Source organism: Petaurus breviceps, unplaced genomic scaffold (assembly GCF_028583685.1).
Source record: "Petaurus breviceps papuanus isolate PSGF00001 unplaced genomic scaffold, PetGlider_PUasm1.0 90594, whole genome shotgun sequence".
Taxonomy (NCBI): domain Eukaryota; kingdom Metazoa; phylum Chordata; class Mammalia; order Diprotodontia; family Petauridae; genus Petaurus; species Petaurus breviceps.
The window spans coordinates 2,535,311-2,557,873 of record NW_027187281.1 but is presented as its reverse complement, the minus strand read 5'-3'; the positions used below and the strand labels follow the sequence as shown (position 1 = coordinate 2,557,873).

At 38.6% G+C, this 22,563-nt stretch overlaps 1 protein-coding gene across 6 annotated transcripts in view; it reads right to left on the bottom strand.

Annotated features, from left to right (window-relative positions):
* LOC138142573 (RCC1 and BTB domain-containing protein 1) overlaps positions 1-22,563 on the bottom strand; it is a 62,517-nt gene that overhangs the window by 14,283 nt on the left and 25,671 nt on the right. For all 6 annotated transcript variants that reach the window (XM_069063630.1, XM_069063628.1, XM_069063624.1 and 3 more), the window contains 8 exons: positions 18,227-18,393; positions 13,919-14,077; positions 10,089-10,196; positions 9,506-9,648; positions 7,394-7,584; positions 6,308-6,434; positions 1,097-1,248; positions 415-545 (listed from right to left, as the gene is read on the bottom strand). In XM_069063630.1, the coding sequence (XP_068919731.1) occupies positions 415-545; positions 1,097-1,248; positions 6,308-6,434; positions 7,394-7,584; positions 9,506-9,648; positions 10,089-10,196; positions 13,919-14,077; positions 18,227-18,393 (1,178 nt within the window). The remainder of the gene's footprint in view (positions 1-414; positions 546-1,096; positions 1,249-6,307; positions 6,435-7,393; positions 7,585-9,505; positions 9,649-10,088; positions 10,197-13,918; positions 14,078-18,226; positions 18,394-22,563) is intronic.

Below are 22,563 nucleotides of genomic sequence, written 5' to 3'. Positions count from 1 at the left end.
TGCTCTGGGCAGGAGTGGTCTAACACTATATGCATGTTACACCACAAGCAGACCTTAGAGCTCAAATACATGGCCCTTTCACTTGCTCAGGCTGGACATCTTGTGCCTCTATCTACTCTCTAGCTACAGTCACCTTTGTAGGTCACTATTTATTATTCTCTTTTTGGTTAAAAGTGAAATCAGATGGAAAACATTCTAAATAAATTAATTCCAAAGAGCAAATCAAAATTATTCATGTCATGATGAAGCAAGGCTGAGTTTATCAGCTAGTCAGCAGTTGATGAATTTAGTTTTTCTGACCCCCTAGGGCTAAAACAAGGCTGCCCCATCATGCTTCTCAGTCCCATACATAGCAGAAGAAGGGGAAAACACACCAGTGCCACATTAGCATCTCAGGGTTCCCTGTGAGGTTACCTCTGCATCGTATCTGACTGCGGCAGAGAGCAATGAAAAGGCATTCTCCACAGTAATCCCTCGCTTGATGATATGCTGACAAAGTTTTTTCAATCTATTTTCACAGTAAGATGTAGCCAAATCCAAAAGACCTAAAATAAAAGGTGGGGAGGAAGAATGGAAAGGATTAATCAAGTCCCCCACAATCCATGCTTCCATTTTATTTTTTAACTGAAAAGAGATGAGTCAGCAGGATTTTTCAAATGGCAGTTTTTTTCCTTATTTTATTAAAAATATAATAACATTTCTCCTCCAATTCCTTCGCACTTCTATGCCCCAAACTGTGTAGTTTCTCCAAACTAGGAAACACTTTCCTCCTCCCTTTGTCTACAAGGTTTCAGATATTCCTTCCCTAATCCCTCCACCCCTACCATAAAGGTCCTAAATCTGAATGAGCTATTTTGGACTATGGAATTAATGAGTCTACATCTATATTTAAAAATGACTATTAGTTCAGTGTTTAACAGTATTGATACCATCAACAATCCTAAAATACTAATTTAAAAAAAGTTTACTTCAAAATATATGATTATTTGAGAATCGACAAAATTCAACCTAAGTTTTGCCTATCTTGAAGCTATACATTACACACAAGGAAGTATGTGTTTATATAGCTTAGATAGGCCACACACAGACGGCGTACCTATAGCATCTTCAGGTGGCAAGTCAACTGTGTCCGTGTAGAGATAGTGGAGAAAGGCGCGATACACTGGGTAAGAGAACTGGTCTATCTCTATCACCTCTTTCATGTCCTCGTTCCAGTAAGACTGGAACATGGTTCGAAAATGTTCGCACCTAAAAAAACAAACAACAAAACCCCCCAACAAAGTTAAATGACCAAAGGGAGGGTGGGGGAAAGAATCAAACAAAACATGAAAAGTATCCTTAAAGCCCTTCCTTTTCAGTTATGAAATCTTTACTTAGTTTCATACCCCCCCCACCCCCAGTCATTCATCTTGGCAGCCTTGCTACTGGCTCTTTATGAAAGGACATTATCAAATGACTTCCGTATGGATCAGTTCACCATCCCCAAGTATCCTGTCCCTTTAAAGCCCTTTTCATGTGGTACAGTTAATGACAAAATGGACAGAAAAAGTATTTTTTTCTGTAGAGGGAAAGATCTGTATTAACTAACAGATGAAAGATATGGCTGCTGTACAAATAAACTATCAATATACTTGTATGAGGAAAAACAGCTTTCAAACGCAAATCTAGCTACACAATTTAGCTTGTGATGTAAAATGATAATTCATTTCTATGGCAACAATACATTCTGAAGAGGCAGAGAAAAGAGAAATATAAATTTCAAGGATGATAAAGGACATATTGGACCATACTGAAGATTTGAGAGTTGCAAGACATAAGAGTACCTCAACTCATTTATATATAATTGCTCTATGACTAGTGAGAGTAAAATTATATACACAGGAGACGGTGGTATGATTTTAAAGGACTCTAGACCTGAGGTGAAATATATGGAGTGACCCTCCCCAAAAAGGGTCACGAAGACACAACCAAAAACAACTGATCAATAACTGACTAAGGGCTGGGAATTTTAAAGTAAAAGGTGAGTCACTCAGCTAGGAGGTTCTTATTTAAAATACAGAACTCGAGAGTACCTGACTTAGATACAAGAAAAGAACTGTAGACATAACTGGGACTGAAATACTCCTGTGTCCTCCAAAGCAGTCAGCAGCAGATACCAGACAACAAGCTTTAGCTAAATGATCGTTCACTGGTCAATCAATCAACATTCAGTAAGTGCGTCCCATGTGCCTAGGCACTGTGAGAAGCATGGTGGAGAGAGAACTGACTTCCTTGGTCAAGAATTTCAGTGACACCTGTGGTTTTGGGCTGACAACCTAGAGAATGAAGAGAAGTGAAGCTTCTCCTATATTATACAACTCTCTGCTGCCACCTGTGGCTTGAAGAGGAAAAGCTTTGCAGCTGCTTTGCTATATATCCTGTTGACGTGGCTAGGTTTGTTTGCATGGTTGCACTGCTATGAGCTCTGCTCCGACTGAACAAAATCCAGGAGCGACTAACTGGCTGGTCTGCTCTGTAGAGCACAGAGGACAGTCTGAGAAACTTAGAGAGAAGTGCAATTCATATTAAGAAGTTAATGTCTTCTAAAAACACTTTTAAGGGTTACTATAAATGGAAAAAAGTTTGTAAATTCTGTGTTCCAGTGGAGAAGAGCATTTGCCCAGGTGAAGAGTAGTGAGACCAAGCAATGAGAAGCAAGTTCATGAGGTGCAAATGTTCCCTAATTACTTCAATGGCAGATCTGTGAGTTACCCTAAGCACATACACGAGTGTTCCTCCCTCAATGTATATGCCCAATTCTCATCAAAGATATTGAGTGCATTGGTGGGAGAATAGGATGCAGGTTTATATGTGCATTGTGATCCATCTTATACATGCACTAACTTTGTACCTAAGACATTCTTTCTTTTTTTTTTTTTTTTTAAGGTCTAAGAGTCTGGTTGTATAAATATCACGTTATTATGTGGGTGCATGACATTTTGAGTTGTATGGATAGAAAGTGCATCAGGAGTAGGCTCAAGAGAGTGGTAATTAGGTGAAGTACATTTCTCCTCCACAGGGTTACCCCCAGGTCCCTGAGACAACCTGAGAGCAGTGCCGTGGTGTGGCCTATCTCTGGGAACTTAGTCCTGAAAATGTGAGCCACATGAGTAAACAAGCCAACCCAATGAATGAATAGGCATCAATTCACCACTCAAGGGGTCATGATCATACTGCTACATTTGGCAAATCACTACTCACCTACCACACACATGCCAACATGCCACCTATCAACATCACAGTCCTGTTACATCTTGAGAACTAAGCAGTTTGCTTATTATCTCACCTGTCCCCTGGCATATTATTATTACACAGGTTATACTTGTAACCCCCTAGATCAAAGCTTTCTTCCTGGCTCTACACTCCCCTATTAGAATGTAAGCTTCATGAAAGCAGGTATTATCTCATTTTAAAAATATTTGTATCCCCAATACTTATAGCATAATGCCTGGCACACAGCACTTAAAATGCCTTTTCATTGATCTGCTTGTAAACAAAGATTATTTTCCTTGTAAGCATTTTAGATACAGATATTACACCTATTCCATTATGTACATACTGACAGGCAGGCACACATAATTTATTTTTTGGCAAACATGCCTTCTGCTAAACTTTACTGGGATTGTGGCCTAGGAGAATGTAACACCAATGTCCTCATTTAACCAATCCCCAATGTCTTCTTTTAAAAGGGAGGCAGCATGGCATAATATATAGACTACTCAACTTAGACTCAGGAAACCTGGGTTGGAATCCTGCCTTTAGACCCTTTCCTAGCTGGGGGTTTGTGAGCACGTGACCACTTTTAAGAGTCTCATTTTAATCATCTGTAGTAGATTTTTTTTTGATCTATGATTTCCTTGGTACAGAATCCTCCCAATGAGAAAACTCTCAACCAATGAAAATTAGTACCTGCTATGTACTTTTGTCTAAAGAGGTACCTAGAACACAGAGGGTCACACAGTCACTAGGTGTGAGAGGTGGGACTGGAACCCAGTTCTTCCTGACCACAAAGTCTACTTTCTATCCACTGTGCCACACAGGGAGAATATTTGCAGCATTATTTACCTCACAGGCTGTAAAGAAGAAAGACCTTTGGAGATGCTCAGGTGCTACAGAAATGTAAACTAATACTATATAACTATTGAAATGAAAATGGGAAGTTCAAAGCATTTGAACTACACGTTGTTGAATTGGTGAATCAAGTAATTATTCATATTGTAGCGACATTTGAAGTTATACAATAACTGTGATCTTACAAGGCTTTTTATGGGTTGGATTTTAGATAGTTAAACATTTTTCTGACATAAATTTTTCCCAGAGTCTAGATTCATTTTTGGTCAGTCTTGAATTAAAAGTCACTACCAATTGAACACTGAATTTCTTCGCCTTACCAGCCTCTCTCTTGCTTTTTTGTGAAATATTTTAACTACTCAAAGATGCGTATTTAAAGAAAAGCAAAAGATGACTCTTTTTGTAAAAAAAAAAATCACTTTTGAAATAAAATCATTTTAAAAATTATTTCAATATTTTATTTTTCATTACCTTAATTTCTGAATGTATCCCCTCCCTTCCTTACTCAGTGAACCAGCACTTGTGATAAATAAAAAAAGAAAGTTCAAAGACAGTTCAGCAACACTAACCAACACATGAAGTGAGTTTGACAATATATGCAATGTTTAAGATCCATAATCACCCACTGCTTCAAAAAAAAAAAAAAAGGAGCATATTCAGCATCTCAGCAATTCTGATGGTATATTTACCAGATATTTCATTAGATGCTTTCTTGAATGCTTCAGTAACGTATAGAGACATTGAGTCTAAGGGGGATGTCTCAATTCTAGAGGGTCCTAGCGCTAAGCAGAAAGGCTTCAGATACATTCTAGCAACAAACTACATCTCTTATTTAAGCAAAGTTCAGAGAGGCTCATCAACAAAAGGTTGGTCACATTCAAATTTGGCCTCAGACACTTGACACACTTATTGGCTGGGTGACCTTGGGCAAGTCACTTAACCCCAACTGCCTTGCCTTCTCCCCTCCAAAAAAAACCCAAAACACCCAGTATTTTTAGGGGTAGTTAGGTGGTGTAGTGAATAGAGCACCGGCCCTGGAGTCAGGAGGACCTGAGTTCAAATCTGGTCTCAGATGCTCAACAATCACTAACCGTGTGACCTTGGGCAAGTTACTTAACCCCAACTGCCCTGCCTTCCCTCCTCTGAAAGAAAGACAAAAACACAAGATTGGTCACTTAGTGAAGAACTGTTTCAGTCACAAAACAGAAGAGTTGGTATCTTTGTCAGTGGGAAGAGTGCTCAATCATTCACACTCACTACACTACTTTAGTATTTTAATGTTTCCATGAGGGCTTAAACTGAAACAATTCTATTCCTTTTTTTTTTTGGAGGGAGAAGGCAGGGCAATTGGGGTTCAGTGACTTGCCCAAGGTCACATGGCTAGTAAGTGTTAAGTGTCTGAGATCAGATTTGAACTCAGGTCCTCCTGACTCCAGGGCTGGTGCTCTATTCACTGTGCCAGCTATCCGCCCCCACTATTCTATTCTTTAAAAAAAATTAAAATAAAAAGGATGGCTAGAGTTAAACACAAAAATATTTCATCTGAAAAGTCCAACTGCAACAGCTTTCTAAGAAAGGAATTACTGAGGTTCTCTATTTTTCTCAGTTTATTTCCTCCAACTAGCACCTTGTGCTCTTCACTCCCTCTTTTAAGGCTACTAATTCACTGGAACAATGGCTTTCTTTTCTTGTTCCCTTAAATCTAAAGGACAGCCCTGCAAACAGATTTCTTCCCCAAACACAAGAACAATTCTTATGATTCTGTGACGCCATAGAGAAAATCACCCTAGACATAAAATGTACACACAATATCACCCTACCTCTAAGTTAGTAAAAAGTAAAATTTTATTTGTATTTAGTATACATGGGCAAAATTCATACCACCTCTCTTAGGGAAGAATGTTGTATACATTGTCAAATGTGGTTACTATAGAGGATGCTTTTGCTTAACTGTTTTGCTTTGTTAAAAGGAAGGATTCGATGGAAAAGGGGTGGAAAAGAGGGAAGGTTTCCAGAAACCATTATAATGTCAAAACAAAAGGTATCAACAATTAAAAAAAATTTTTAAGGGCAAAACTGCACTATGGTTGGATACCAATACTCTCAAAAGAAGACCTAAACCCTGAAATAGAAAAAAAAAATACAATAAACAATTCTGCAATACAGTTATTCACTTGCTAAAGCTCAATGACCATACCGGATTTTTAAAACAGCTTTATGGACATAAATGTATTTTCCATCCACTCGGAACTTCAGATCTGCAGTGTCTGGGCTATCAAACTCTTTCTTCAAGGACTCTGCAACTGTTAGAAAGTCTTCATGCTCTGTAGAGGATAAGCCAACCACATAATGTATAATTATGTATAATGTATAATCTCAAAACTACTTTATTTACTAATCATTGTTCAGGAACAGATCAGCACAATGGAGAGCTCCACTTGGTTCTCTAGGATAGCAAAGACTGCTTCCAAATTCTTTCATATATTTTAGATAAGTATGTATTATATTATTTTATTATATTAGGTACTTATTAATACAAACATCTATAAGTATCTATATTATTATATTATATTAGGTACTTATTAATACAAACATCTGTAAAGTCCAAATTCTGGTCCTATATTTGAAAGCACTGGATAATTATTTCAGAACAAAACAAGGCTGTGGAATAGTCCCTTGCAAACAGAGTTCAGGCCAGAAATGGTATAAACAAGCCCTTGGCTCAAATGTCAACAAGAATTCTTCTTCCTTCCTCACTGATCTGGTCCCAGTCAGCTAGATGTGGTTAAGACTTTCAATTCAAGACTAAATGTCCACCCTGCCAAAACACAAATGTGAATTCTTATAAGTGGTACAAAGGTACTCAGACTTAAAACCTCAGAGTCACCTTTGACAGAGCATTCTTTCTGTCTCATTTCCCAAATCTAGTTAATTTTCAAGTCTCAGTGATCCTATCTCCTCAGTTTCTTTCACATCCCCACTGTCAATCTAATTCATGTTCTCATATCTTCCTGACCAAAATGTAAAGTGTAATATAAAAAGAACTTTAAAAATTATAAACTCAAGGGAATATTCCACATGGTATGAACAGTGCTTGTTACACAAATTTGTTTTGTAAGGCACCTAAAGATGCCAAAAACAACAAAAAGAACTGAACGCATTTTTTATTAAAACACACACACACACACACACACACACACGAGGATACAGAAGCCCTATAAGAGAAACCTCTTCAAAGCAATTAGCACTATTCCCCCATAATGTATTCTTGAGTTTATCTCACCTACAGAGAGAAGGCGCCATGTCACAGCAGGAGTGGCAAAGCAGGCAAACACATCATCTGTGCAGGAGAAGTGGGTGAGATGAGGAAGAATCACTGACTGACCTCGACACTGGCCCCACATATACACATGGCCACCCTGGGTCTTGGCAGCAGAGGTGTGGGCAGAATGACAGGCTGCGATCTCTACCACCCTAAAGAGGTACCAAGAGAAAAACACATAACTCATTTTCCTTGGAAGCCCAAAACACCATGCAAGGTACTCAAGTTCATGCCTGGAATACGTAGGTCAAAAAATAGGCTACGTGCAGATACAATTTCAAGCATCAAATGAATCAGTGCACAGGCTTAGCAAAGAAATATTTCTCTCCTCTTCCCCCCAACCCTGTTTTGGGATAGTTTAAGTGAAAAATAAATAATTGTGTTCAATGTTATTTTTTGAAAAATTGGCTAGAAGGAAGGTGCAGAGAAACCCCCCAAATGAGATAAGAACACAGCAACCATGACTTAGCAGACATTATTCTGAGCCTTATATATTATATATCAGTAGAGCAGTGTATTCAACATAAAGCAAGTTCTCCCATCAGAGAGGGCAAACAGTTCATTTGGCTGGTAAGTATTGGTCAGGGTGATTGTCTGCTTAGTGAACTTTCAGTTCTTAAAAAAAGAAACATGCCCACATGCTCTAAAAATCCACCATCAATATCCAGCAAAGATAAAAGCCAAAATCATTAATTTTAAAATGTTCATTCTAAGCCAAGTCATAAAGCCAAAACCTCAAGATATCTCAAATACACAATGATGTAGCAAAGAAGATAATAATCCCCATTAAACAAGAACTACATATTTATTTAGAGAGGTAAATGAAATCCAGTGCTGAAAGCACATATTAAGATATTATACCGTTTGACTGAAAGAAAAGTCTGTATTTCATTTTGGATTGCCAGATGGAAATAGTCCCTACTTTCCTTCTCTTTTGAATGGGGTAAACACATTAAAAAAGAGGGGCAGGGGTGGGAGGGAGAGATGTATATATTAACTTTAACAGAACAGTAAAAAAAAATCCTGCTTGAGTCTATTTTTCAGGGTTTTGTTGCTGATCATTGCAATAGTTGAAGCCAGTGCTTTCTTTGTTCTTATATCAATTCATGTATTTTTTCCATGTTTATCTGTATTCTTCATAATTGTCATTGCTTATGATATATTAATATTTTATTATATTCTTATATTGCAATTTGTTTAGCCATTCCCAATTGTCAAAGGCATGCATTATTTCCAATTTTTTTGCTACTACAAACAATATTTACATTAGCATTTTTGAACAGATGAATAATTCTTCCCTCTCTGTTAACTGCATCCTTAGCACACAGTTTGAGTAGCAGAAATCACTAGGATCACAGGGCATGAAGAGTTTTAGAGCTTTTATCATATAATGCCATATTTCTTTCCAAAGAGGAGTGTGCCAACTCAGTTCCAAAAGTAGTGTTAATAACATGCCTAATTCTCCACTGGACAGGCTGGCCCTGATTTCTACCATTTTTAACCCTCTTCTCCAATTTAATAGGTATAAGATAGTATAGCAAAGCTACTTTAAATTTCTCTGATTACATTTAAATATAAAAATGTATATATTACATTTCTCTGACTAAAGAGTTTGTAATTTTGTAACAATTTTCCAAGTAGCTGAAGACTCTTAGTGTCCTTATCTATTGCAGAATGGATTTGAGTCTTTTTCAAATTCCTTCAAATGTTGTATTTTTCAATCAGAATCATTGCTGGCAAACATTTGAACCTAAATCTATTTTCTTTTAACTCCAGATACTTGTTATAAGAACATATGTTTCTAATTTATGTTTCTAAAACCTAAGAACTTTATAAAATCCAGTGACATATGCTGATAACTTTCAAAAAAGTTTTAGAGGCACTCATATCCAAGATCGCCTTGGCTGACACAGATCCTCTTTTGCTCAAAGTCAAGGAGGATCCCAACAAATACATTAGTCACAAGGCCCAAATATGATGCAAACAGATCAAAAAAGAAAATACACATACCTCTAGCACACAAGTTCACAATGCACACACAGTCCAAAAACATATTAGTTACTGCAACATTACCTTTCTTTTTCCACCATGATCTGTGCTGGGCTTAGCAGGTTACTTTTATTGCCAGTTCCTAGCTGCCCATAAGTGTTAGCTCCCCAGGCATACAGCAAGCCCTCATCTGTTAGTGCTAGCGTGTGTGCATAGCCGCAGACAATCTGCAAGTAAATTTAAAGGGTTACCATATACAGGAAAACAGAAAGGTGGGACTGGGGGGCGGGGCGAAGGGGAGGAAACTATCTACTTAAAAATTTCAGCCAGTTTACTGCAAAACATCCATCCGCCATAGGAATTGAACCACCATTCTCTGGTGCTTAAAGCTAATGAACAACAATAGCCAGTAAGCACTAGGGAGAAAAAAAAAAAGCTTTAGTACTACTGAACTTTTAAATGGGTTGTCTATCAGCCTCGACCACTACACTGGCATCATTGTGCTCCTTCTGACTGTTTGAACCTTGGGAAAATAATGTACTAAATTTGGAAGGCAAAGAATCAGAGAGCTTTTGAAAAAAATGTGACTGAATGACGATTCTAAAAATATTTCTATTTAAAATGTATTCTATTTCAGTTACCTAGCTGAGATTTTAAAAATACTTACCTGAAGAACACACACACTGTGTAAAGCTGCCACTCTACAGGGGGTCAGCTGATTGCCATTATTTCCCAGGCCTAACTGACCATTGCCGTTGTAACCCCAGCCATACACCTTATGGAGAAGAGAAAGACAACAGGTTTAAGTTGCTGGTTAAATAAAATAAATCAAAAGTAATATGTCTAAATCCAAATCAGAGTTGGTTTACCCACCAAACATTCAAGACACTATTTCACTGCCGCCTACATTATAGAGTTGTCTAGTTGATCCGTTTCTAGACAAAAGAACTCAGACCTTCCTGGAGGCAACTGATGGCACAGTGGAGAAAGGGTTGGGCCTGGAGTCAGGAAGACCTGAATTCAAATCTGGCTACAGTCACTTACTAGCTGACTGTAGTCAAATCACTTAACCTCTGTCTGCCTCTGTTTCCTCAACTGTAAAATAGGAATAATAGTGGCACCTCCCAGGGTGGTTGTGAGGATCAAATGAGGTTAAGTATAGCATCTGGCATATAGTAGGTACTAATAAATGCTTATTCCAATCTCTGCATTTCCTTCCCTAAGACCAGCTTCTCCAGATCCTACTCTAGCTTTTCTGTTGAAGATGGTCTCTGAAGCCCTTCCTATCACAAACAAGCCAATTATACCATGTTTCCCCGATAATAAGACCTATCCCGAAAATAAGCCCTCCCCCGAAAATAAGCCCTATTGAGGTTGCTACTGTAGTGAAGGTGATCCCCTGCGCTACACGCTACATTACGGTACCCTCTGTATGCACCGTCCCCCCACCCCCCCGGGTGAAATGCATGCTGCGCTCTGAGCTGCATCCAATCAGAGCTGCAGCAGTGAGTGCATCATCCTGTTCTTCCCCAGTGATTTGCTTGCTGGCGCCATTGAGAGCAGTGCCGCGGAGGAGAGCTGAGGCAGGACAACATAAGTCCTCTGGTGTTTTTCTTTCAAAAAAAAAAATTAATAAGACAGTGTCTTATTATCGGGGAAACACGGTAGTACTCAGAGCCACTGTCTCCACCCATTTTCAAACCTCATTTTACCCACCCTCTCTTATTATTTAAACAAGTATTTTGTTCATGGTCACAGTATAAGAAATATGAAACTTATTCAAAGAGTACATGAAATAAAACTTAATAGTTATAGAACTCAGTATTCTTTATTTTATTTTTTTTTGCTTTTTGCAGGGGGGAAGGCAGGGCAATTGGGGTTAAGTGACTTGCCCAAGGTCACACAGCTAGTAAGTGTGTCAAGTGTCTGAGGCCGGATTTGAACTCAGGTCCTCCTGACTTTAGGGCCAGTGCACCACTTAGATGCCCCATAGAGCTCAGCATTCTTATGGGGTAAAGAAGAAAGAAGCATTGAATTTTCATTTTGGTGTAATCACTTCTGTTTCTTCTAGAGATAAAGTGATTTCCAGGCAGAAGGATTTTTCTTTTAGACCAAACAGCTGAAATTGTAAACCAATTCAAAGAAAGATCTGTAATCTATTCCTTAGTCACTTCTCTCATCCCAAATTGTGAAGTTATCAGGACTGAATTTATTTTTCAAAAAAACACCAAATAAGAGCATTATTTTTTTCCCCTGGATACAGTTTTGTGAGGTCTTTGCTATAAGGGGCTCTTAGAGACAAAACTCCTTCCATCTTATGCACCAATGCAAACTGAAACCACATTGAAGCTTAGTCTTAATGAGTTCCCTGAGAGCACTGAGAGTGACTTGCTTGTGATTACAATTGTAGCCAATATATGTCAGAGGCAGGCTTTGAACTTGGGTGTGCCCAATTATGAGGCCAGCCCTGTATCCACTATACTGGTCTGCCTCTTCCATACTGAAGTCATGAACATTTTTACTTACTGATACCTGAATAAGAAGCGTTTACAGATCAATTAAGTATCACCTAAAAACCATTCCATCAGACTGAATAATGGGCTCCTTCATGATAGGACAAGCTTCTAGAACTAAGAGAGTGATAATCTTCTGTACTCAACTTTGTTTGGTCAATATCTACAGGACTGTGCTTAGTTCTGGACATGATTTTAAGAAAGACCTTGATAAACTAGGAAGCTATGGGAGATGGTAACCCACATGGTAAAGGGTCTTCAGTCCCATATCATAAAAATACTGGTTGAAGGAATGGAGGAGAGAAATGTAAATTGAAGAAGAAAAGAGTCAGATAAAGGTATGGAGAAAAACCTAATATCTGTCTTCAATTATTTGAAAAGCTGTTATAGGAAAATATAAGAGACATACTCTATTTGGTCACAGAGATTATAACCAAGAGCAATGGGTCAAAGTTTCTAAGAGGCAAATTTAGGTTTAATGCCAAGAAAGACTTTTTAACAATTGGAGCTATTCAAAAGTGGGATGAGCTGTCTTGGAAAGAAGGGGGAAGAGGGGACAATGGATATCAATTTCCCCAGCTTGTTACAGTGGGGATTTCTTTGGGGTATGAAATGGACCATATGCCCACTGAAGTCCCTTCCCACCTAAAATTCTGTGATTCTATAATAAGAGGTAATAAACTCAGAGGTAATTATGAAAAACAGAAAGTAACGGATCCGTTAAAATTCTCTCTCAATATTTAGATATAAAATATATATACATGTATGTAATAGAATATATATACATATACACACATACATACGTGTGTGTGTACGTATGTATATATCAAAAGAGAGAGAACTGGCCCCAATAGACTGAGATTTTATAAAAATAAACCAGCAATAATGGGACACAAAAGTATTTTTGCAACTGTCTTCTACTACATATTTACTAAATACAACCAAGTAGGGACAGCTAGGTGGTGCAGTGAATAGAGCACCAGCCCTGGAGTCAGAAGAACCTGAGTTCAAATCTGGCCTCACACACTTAACACTTACTAGCTGTGTGACCTTGGGCAAGTCACTTAACCCCAACTGCCCTACCTTCGCCTCTCCAAAAAACAAACAAAAAAAATACAACTAAGTAGAGCTCTAGAAAGGTACTCTAATGTTGACAGAAAAGTCTTAACCAATATGTTTGAACTCAGTAAGGAATATTGAAAAGCTTTATACTCATTCCACTTAAAAAGCACAGATACAAATTCAACATACCCTTAAGTTTCAGACCTTATCTACCATGTTTCCCCAATAATAAGACACTGTCTTATTAATTTTTTTTTGGAAAGAAAAACACCAGAGGGCTTATTTTCAGGGGAGGGCTTATGTTGTCCTGCCTCAGCTCTCCTCCGCGGCACTGTTCTCAATGGCGCCAGCAAGCAAATCACTGGGGAAGAACAGGATGATGCGCTCACTGCTGCAGCTCTGATTGGATGCAGCTCGGAGTGCAGCGTGCGTTTCACCGGGGGGGAAGGGGGACGGTGCATACAGAGGGTACCGTAATGTAGCGTGTAGCACAGGGGATCACCTTCACTACAGTAGCAATCTCAATAGGGCTTATTTTCGGGGGAGGGCTTATTTTCGAGGAATCTTACACAGTAAGGGGAGGGCTTATTTTCGGGATAGGTCTTATTATCGGGGAAACACGGTATTTGGATTTTACCCCAAAAGAAAAATCATTTAAACTCATGGGAATGAATATCTGTATCAAATCAAATTGATTTTTCTTGAACTAAACTTGAAATTTAGAAATTTCACATTGAATAGAAAACATCCCCCCTAGGTTGAAGCTATTGTCTGGAAGTGCTTCCCTCTGGGTAGTTAAATTATGAAAATAAGTCAGTGCTTTGCCATCCATACAACCAGCTTATTAATTGCATGAAGAGGGGTCCTCTCAACTTATATTCCTGAGGGGAAATTAAAAAATATAAAAGGCAGAAGATCTCACCTCACCATTGTCCAATACAGCCATAGAAGAGGTTTGGCCACATGCTATGCTTACAACTCTCTTTATGTGTAAACAATTTGTGACCTTCCTAGGAGTTGGTTGATTTGCTGTAGATCCAGACCCCACTTGACCACAGTTATTATAACCCCAAGCATAAACCTGTCCCAAAGGGAAAATAAAGAGAAAATGAGGTAAGAGTCTGAGCTCTGAGAAAACATTCTAATTTAGAATATCCAAATGCAAGGAATTTTGTTTTAACTTTACAATGAACAGAAAATAATAACTTAAAAAAAACCCCAGAAGCCTAGAAAGAATGGTAATTTCAAATATGAAGTAGTCTTTAAATTATGCTTGATGAAAGGAGTTCTTAGTGAAACTAAAGCCATAGAGAACTCATCTCACTCTGAAATTTCCCTGAAGGCTAAGGCTCCAAATTAATGGTTAGTTTAGGCTCTATGTCAAACCTACCCTTGGGTGCCCCTACCTCCTAAAATCAGTACAGTTGATCTGGGGGTTAAATTCTTCTATGTGACTTTACCCTAGAAACCTCAGAACTACTCTAGGCCCATCTTAGTGGCTAATACTTCTAATGTTCTAAAATTCTATGATTGTTCTATACTAGGATTAACTCTCAAAGTTGGATCAGACTACTCCCTGGCCTCCATCTTAGGGATTCAAGCCCCGGATGCACACAGTACTCCTATTATATTTCACCCTAATGTTCAGGACTCTGTGATCCAAACCCACATACTCTGGGTTGTGTTAAGGCCAATACATCCTCTGGAGGTGAAAATTGGAGAGGAGAGGCCGGTTATCATTTGCCCAGCGAATTATCTCATAGAATTTGTCTCTAACAGATACCACAATCAAGATTGCTCAAAATTTTTCCTATAACCATACTGCCAATCATTAAAGAAAGCACTGGCCTTACTTTTTTTTTTTTTTTAAGTTTACCCTTTTGAAAGAGGGTTAAAAGAGATCTGGTAAAAAAAAAAAAGATACTATTTGTTATATGGGATGTCTCTTCAGAAGAAGGAGAGATATTTGAGATAACTATGGTGATGTGACAAACAGAAAACGGCAATAAAAACTTTTTTTTAAGAAGTGAGGTCTGATATATATTAGTAACAGTAGACCAGAAAACTGAAGCACAATACCAAATTAGTGAGGAAAAACAAAATTTGTGTACATTTTAATGTATATGTCTTGTCTTCCCCTATAGACAGCAAGCTCTTAAGAGCAGGGGTTGTGCTTGTCTATATTCCTAGTGCCTAGCCCAGAACAAGTGCACATGCCTTGTTGACTGACTTCCCTATCATATCAATGTAGGGATTTTCAGAAACCAAACACACTTAAGATGTCTACCCACATTGTCTTTTCTTAGACGTTTCTCCACCCTCAATGTTTCCATTGTTAACTGATCTACACTTACTTACTAAAAAAACTCATGTCATGACTCCCAGTGATTGAGTTGTTTCTCCTCAAAATTGTGACTGTTTTTCTAGTTTTAGTTCATTTTGTGTCATCCCTTGCTGCCAGACAGCTGGCACCTCTCACTGCTGCTGGCATGACCACAGCAAGTAGTATCATCTGCTGCCTCCTATGACCTCCAAATAACAATGTTTGCTGGGGAAGAACCAGGTGTCCAGTATTTAGCAACCTTAACCTGAAGGTAACTAGACTCATCTTCTATGACATGGCCATGCTTGAGGACAACTATCTTCCTTCTTTATAGAGGCTTACTTTTGGGTGCTAGCTGTTGCTCAGATGGCTGAGGTTGCTGAAGTCTGACCACTATCCAGTGTTGTGACAGTATCTCATTAGATCATTGCTGCAATAACTTCTTGCATTGCAATTCGAGTTTTACATATTATTGCTGAATAAAATAAAGTCCAATGTTATCCAAGTAGAATGTAGGTAAGACTTTAAAAAAAAAAACAAGCAGTCTTTATGTTTGATTATTGGGGGAAAAATACTATACTTTTTTTTTCATGTTTTCTCTGTCTCTCTCTGTCTCACACACACACACACACACACACACACACACACACACACGTGCATGCATGCATCCTCCCTACAACATTGACAAGGAAGAACATAACTGGACTTGGAAAAATGGTATGGGCAGTATTGGCAAAAGAAGCAAAAGGAAAGGATCGCTATCCCTAGCACAACACGAAGTGAAAAGGCCACTCCCTGTACACTCTGCCAGAAGAAATAAGCACAATGAAATGACTAGTTCTGGGTCTCATAGATTTTAGTAAATACACTCTTTTTTTGTGTTCAGTCCATGCTTCTTTGACTTAAGGCAGAAACTGGCCCAGGACAAATAGTATGCCATGCATCACAGTTAAGAGCCTATACAACCATCCCATTAACTTTATAGACATGAATAAAATAAACCCAAGCAGTTCAATTTTTGAAACGGAGGTCCAATCTTTGTGTGCCTCAGTTTCCTCAACTGTAAAATGAGAAGCTAGACTAAATGGCTTCTTGTATCCCTTCCAGCTTTAGATTTACAACCCTATAATCTACCCAGCACGTTGGGGAGATCTCCTGATGTGGGAGGACATAAGGGAGGGCAGGAATAAGAGCTGTGCAAGCAGGGCACACATGGATGCATTCCAATCTGCATCACTGGAGAGGACACCATTAATGACATCCAAGGTCCAATCAAGTACTGAAATACGTAAAAGTCTCATCTTTGATAGAGAAATAAAGCTGAGTCTCTCCTGGCATGACTGCCTCATATGCATTTACTTTCCTGTCCTCCACATAAAGCACTACACACTTCTCTGAAGCTTACTCCCAATAGAGACTACATATATCAATGGTAGTGTGGGTGTCTTGGTTGCCTAAACCAAGAGACTCACAAAACAACTGAGACTGGGAAGTTGCTTCAAAAAACTGAGCTCTGTGGCTCTATTATTTGCGGTTTTGTGACCTCAGACAAGTCACTAGCCCTACTGAACTTTAGCACTCTATCTGAAATAAGACAATACAGCAGTGCTTTCCTCTCTCAGATTACTCCCCATCCACTTTGCTTATCTTGCATGTTCAAGTCCCTTCTGCTACAATGTGGCTTGTGTGTCCCTACAAACCACTGCCCTCTGCAAAGCGTGCAACAAAACCCAGAAGGCTCCTAGGAAAAATGGGGCTAGAAGCACAACACTCTAATGTCACCAGCGACACACACAAAAATGCAGGAACCTAGTAACAGGTGCATAGTTTGATACGCCTCAAATGATTAAGAAATGCATAAATAATATTATACATAATGGTAGGGTCCACAGACTTGCGTTGTTGCTCTTCTTGCACCCCAGTTCCCACAGGGGCCAAAGCTATGGGGGCTGGGGCTGAGGCCATCATGAAGGTGTGTGTGGACTCAGACTAGCCTTCCTCCACCCACAGCTCCTACTGCACTAAAAGACATATGATACATGACACTCTAACTTCAAAAAGAGCTGAAGTTTGCATCAAGGGGGTTGTAGCTTATCAGTCATTATGAAGCAGTGCCGTTTTCTACACTCTCACAGATGCACACAGCAAATGCAAAACTCACACTATGTTCAAATTGTTCCCTAATATATCAATAGCCTTGGAACAAATTCGTATTTTAAAAACGAGCAACATAGCAGAACTACCTACCTATTTATGTATACACTGTCTCTACCATTAGAATGTAAGCTTCTTGAGGGCAGGAACTGTTTTTTCTTTTTGTCTCCCCAGAGCTTGGCAGAGTGGCTGGCATACAGCAAGTGCTTAATAACTGCTTACTGACTGATTGGCACAAGGCCCTAATTAGGATTTTTAAAAAGTACTTTGTAAGAATCAAACTCTCTATGTGAAAATGAGCTATTATACTACTATATATTGTAAAAATTTAATTTATTATTCTTCTGCATTATTATGATTCTTATGTTTTCTTAGGCTAGACACAACAGTTGCCACAAACATCAAAGCCTCCACAAAAGCAAATACGCAGTTTTATTTATTAGTAAAATGAGAATTTGTAAAAAGGACTGAAAAACAGCTGACAAATTATTTCATGCCATACCGTAATAGCAATACAATATCTTCTCAGCCAAAAGCAAAGCATTGAATAAGTCTAATTATAGCACTACCCATACAGTGTTACTGATATCATAACGTATCTTGTAGTAAAGGAAAAAAAAAACATGATTACAGTAAGTGTTTATGTGAGAAGGAACTGAATGTTTATGCTTGCCAGTGTAGGTTGTCTTTCTTACTGTTTAAATATTATTAGTAGTAATAATAATGATAACAACAACAGCACATGGCACTTACCTCTCCATCAGCTGCTAGGGCCATGGAATGATGTGAACCACAAGCAACTTCAATCACTTGCTTGATCAAGAGATTGGTACAAACTTGAATTGGAGCGATGCCTTGATTCGTTGTCCCATTCCCAAGTTGGCTGTATCCATTGTGACCCCAGGCATAAACCACTCCATCTACATAAAAGGTTCATATACATCAAAAATCTCAAAATGAAATGGAAAAAAAGAGAGACTCTCTTCTCCTCCCAACCAACACCCACCTTTTCACATTTCTACTCTTTCATCCTTCACATCTCTTATTTATCCACACTTATGCTCCACTAAGTTACATTGCAGGGGGGGAAAAAGCCTTAACTAAAAGACTATTCTCACAAATCCTGATGTCTTCTGTTTCTGAAGGGTATATTGATATGAAATGTTAAAGGTACAAAAAATTTAATTTGCCAAAATTTAACATGTTTCTTAAAATACAAACAGGTACAAGAAAATGCACATTGGAGTTAAAATCAAAAGACCAAGTCTCAATTCTGATCTACTACCTATGTGAATTTAAGCAAGTCAATTAGTCTCTCTGACCAGTTTCCTGTTGTGCAAAATTGGGGTGGAGGATAGAGGTTCCATGACTTCTAATGTCTTCTAGGCTCTAACTGTATGAAACATGAATATTTATAATCACCTTATCCAGTTCATAATGTACAAATGTTTTCTAAGAGCCAGGATTGGGTCATTAAAAAGAATTATGTCAGAACAACCTTATAACTAATAACCTTGTCCAAAAAAAAAAAAGTAGATCAGTAAAATATTAATATATGGGTCAACAAGAATTTTTACAAAGTGTTTTTATCCTGTCCACGTGGATACTGTGAAAAAGATGGATTAGAAAATAGTATCACGGGGAAGCTAGGTGGCACAGTGAATAGAGCACCGACCCTGGAGTCAGGAGGACCCAAGTTCAAATCTGGCCTCAGACACTTAACACAAAAACTAGTTGTGTGACCTTGGGCAAGTCACTAAACCCCAACTGCCCTGCCTTCCCCCCTGAAAAGAAAAAGAAAATAGTATCATTAGTTGATTTTCAGAAGTAGCTAACTAATTGGACCATGGAGTTGGTTCATAATCAACTGAAATTGAAGAAGGTCTCTCTGATGGATGTAATGTGCTATGGCTTAATGTGCTATGGACAAATGTAAAGTCCTGCTCTCATATCCAAAAAATCAACTGTGTAAGTACAAGATGAGGAAACATATCTCAAAAGTGGTTCACTAAAAACGCATCCACACCCACACAAAACAATAGCCAAAAAGGCTAATGTGTTTTGTTTGGACTGGACCTGTGATTTTTATTGATATAGGGAACTTCTGACAAGAAACCATCTTCTACCAATACAGATCAGAACATAATTCACATATTATCATGGAAGAAAGTTACTTGGGACATTGAGAGCTCAGGTGACTTGCTCATAGGCACACAGTCATTATGTGTGAGAGGGAAAAATTAAACCCATGTTTCTTTGCCTCTAAGGCCAGCTCTCTACACACCTCCCTTTTTTTTGTGTGACCTTAGATTGAATTAAGAGAAGTATAGTGCCCAGAGCAAGCAACAATCGTCTTGATACCCTGCCCTCAGATAAAAATATTATGTCTAGTTCTGGGAATTATATTTCATATTATACAGTAGTAAGCTGAAGCCCATCCAAAAGGAGGAGACCAGGATAGTGAGGGGAATGGAAACCATGCCATAAGTGGACTGATTGAGGGAGCTAGGATATTTGGCCTGAGGAAAAGAAAACTTAATAGGAATACGACAGGGAGAGAGACAAAAAGAGGGATTGGGAATGGACCTGAGACTTCACTGCTATGAGAAACTATTTGACAAGGAAACTCCCTCTACTATTGCAGACTGGAACCTGGTCTGCAATTTAGTTGTAGTTTTGAAGTTAAGTGACTTGACCAAGATCACACAGCTAATACATAAACAGTGGAACTTTAACCTCAGGTCTTCCTTGCTCCATGGCCAGATATCTCTATCTACTGGGCCAAATATATCAAAGGATATCAACTTAAAATCAAATTAGAATTATAGCTGGTTCCTAAAAGCAGAATCAGCATTAACAGGTGGGAGTTAAAGGGAGTCAAATTTTAGATCAAAAAAAGAAAAAGCTGTTAATAATTACAGTAGTTCAAAAATGGAATATAGACTAACTTAAAGACAGTGAGTTTCTTATTACTAGAGGTATTCAAGCAGAAGCTAAATAACTACTGGTCAGAAATGAGATGTGGTAGGTAGGGTTCATGATGGGTACTAGATGACTTCTGAAGTATCTTCCAAGTTTGCGATTCTAGAATACAAAGTTCTATGGTAATCTTGACAAATACACACACACACACAGCACCAAGATCTTTGGGAAATAATCATTATCTTTTAGTTTTACAGAGAAAATCCTTCTAAAGAAGGAATAAAAGACTCATTTTCCCTGCTCTGAACTCTTTTAAGGCTGCTCCCTCCACAAGAAGTCATCTTGCTATTTTTAGGGCCACAGTCCCTTTTAGAGAATGGATTACACTTATATATTTACCATTTGCTTTGCCAAAGAATCCAGTGCACATTTTCACAAACATTTCACGAACATTCACTACCGAACTAGCAAATCAGATACTATTAGCAAATCATAATGTACCCCTCTTTGGCCCACCTTCAGGAGTCTCCAAGCTCACTTGTAGCTTAGACTTAATCAGATTCAGACAATCTACTACAGAATGACTCCTCCCCAAACAAGTTTGAGTATTCTTTTAGGCCAGGGATACTGCTTAAGCCTAGCAGCCCCATTAAACTGATCCTCAGGCAAACTCCATTATTCAGAGGGTTCTGAGTCCTGCATAAGAGGAGTAAGTTACACCCTAACTGGACCCTTTCGCAGTTGGCTCTTCACCAGAATGGTCCCCCCAGTATAGACCTACTTCCTAGATTAAAGCCTCTAATCTATGGGCCAAGTTCTCCTTCCCTTCCTTGTTACAGCCCCACAAGGGCATTTGATGGCAAATATTCTCAAGATGAACTATTAACATTTGGCTTTTTTTTTTTCCTGATCACATCTCAGATGCCTTTCTGTACTTGGTACATCCCTACCTTTGTTATATTAGTGCCTTCCCTCTGAGAATACCTCCGATTTGTCCTGTATAGATCTTGTTGGTACATAGTTGGCTGTATGTTGCTTTCCCCCATTAGACTATAAGCTCTTTAAGGGCAGGGACTTTTTGTCTTTTTGTATCCCCAGCACTAAACAGTGAATAGCACATAGTAGGAGCTTTATAAATTGCTTGTGGACTTGATTAAAAAAAATCCTGTTCTAATGATCTAGACTTCACCACAATGTGCATGCTCATGTGGTTACTCCTCCTTCAGCTCTCCTTTGTGTGTTATGTTCCCTTATTAGGATATCTTTCTTTTGGTTTGTATTTGTATTCCTACCTCTTAGCACACAGTAAGTGATTAATAAGTGCCCATTACCTAAATCTAGCATTGAAAAAAGGACAATACTGAGGAAAAGCAGACTCCCAATACGAAGAACGGGTTTGCTCTATTTAAAAAAGAAAGCCTTTTCAGATTGTCTATCAAATTCATCCTTATGCTTAATATCATGGGGTGGGCTTGCTGTACCTTTACTGTATTGGCTCAAGAATCCAGTATGATTTTTGCACAAGAATTTCTAATTGTAAGATATAGCAATACATACCAATTAATATTTTTTTCAAGATTCCAGAAGTAAAAAGACTTCTTTTTCAGTAAAATTCTGCTAAATATCTTTAATATTATGGGTCACAGCACATGTTGTAGGTGTTTGGCCTACTTACTTTTTCAGGAATATTTTTTAATGACCCAGCAGATTCCCTCAAGTGAAGACATTCTCAGTGCTGACTATACAAATCACCTATGAAAAAGCTGGATGGGTAAAGTACCATCTCCTCCATAAAGGCTAACCTGATAGCTTCTACTCTCAATGATTGTCTCCCCTTCTACCATGACATAAATTTATAGTAAAACATGAATCATCGGGGCAGCCAGGTAGCACAGCGAGTAAGAGCACTGGTTTCAGTGTCAGGATGACCTGGAGATCAAATCCTGGGCTCAGACACTTAGCACCCACCCAGAAACACCTGGCCATGTAACCTTGAGCAAGTTACTTAACCCCAATTGCTTAGGGGAGGCCAGGTGGCTCAGCGAGTAAGAGCACTGGCTCCAGCGTTGGGATGACCTGGAGATCAAACCCCGGGCTCAGACACTCAGCATCACACCCAGAAATAACTGGCCGTGTAACCTTGAGCAAGTTACTTAACCCCGATTGCT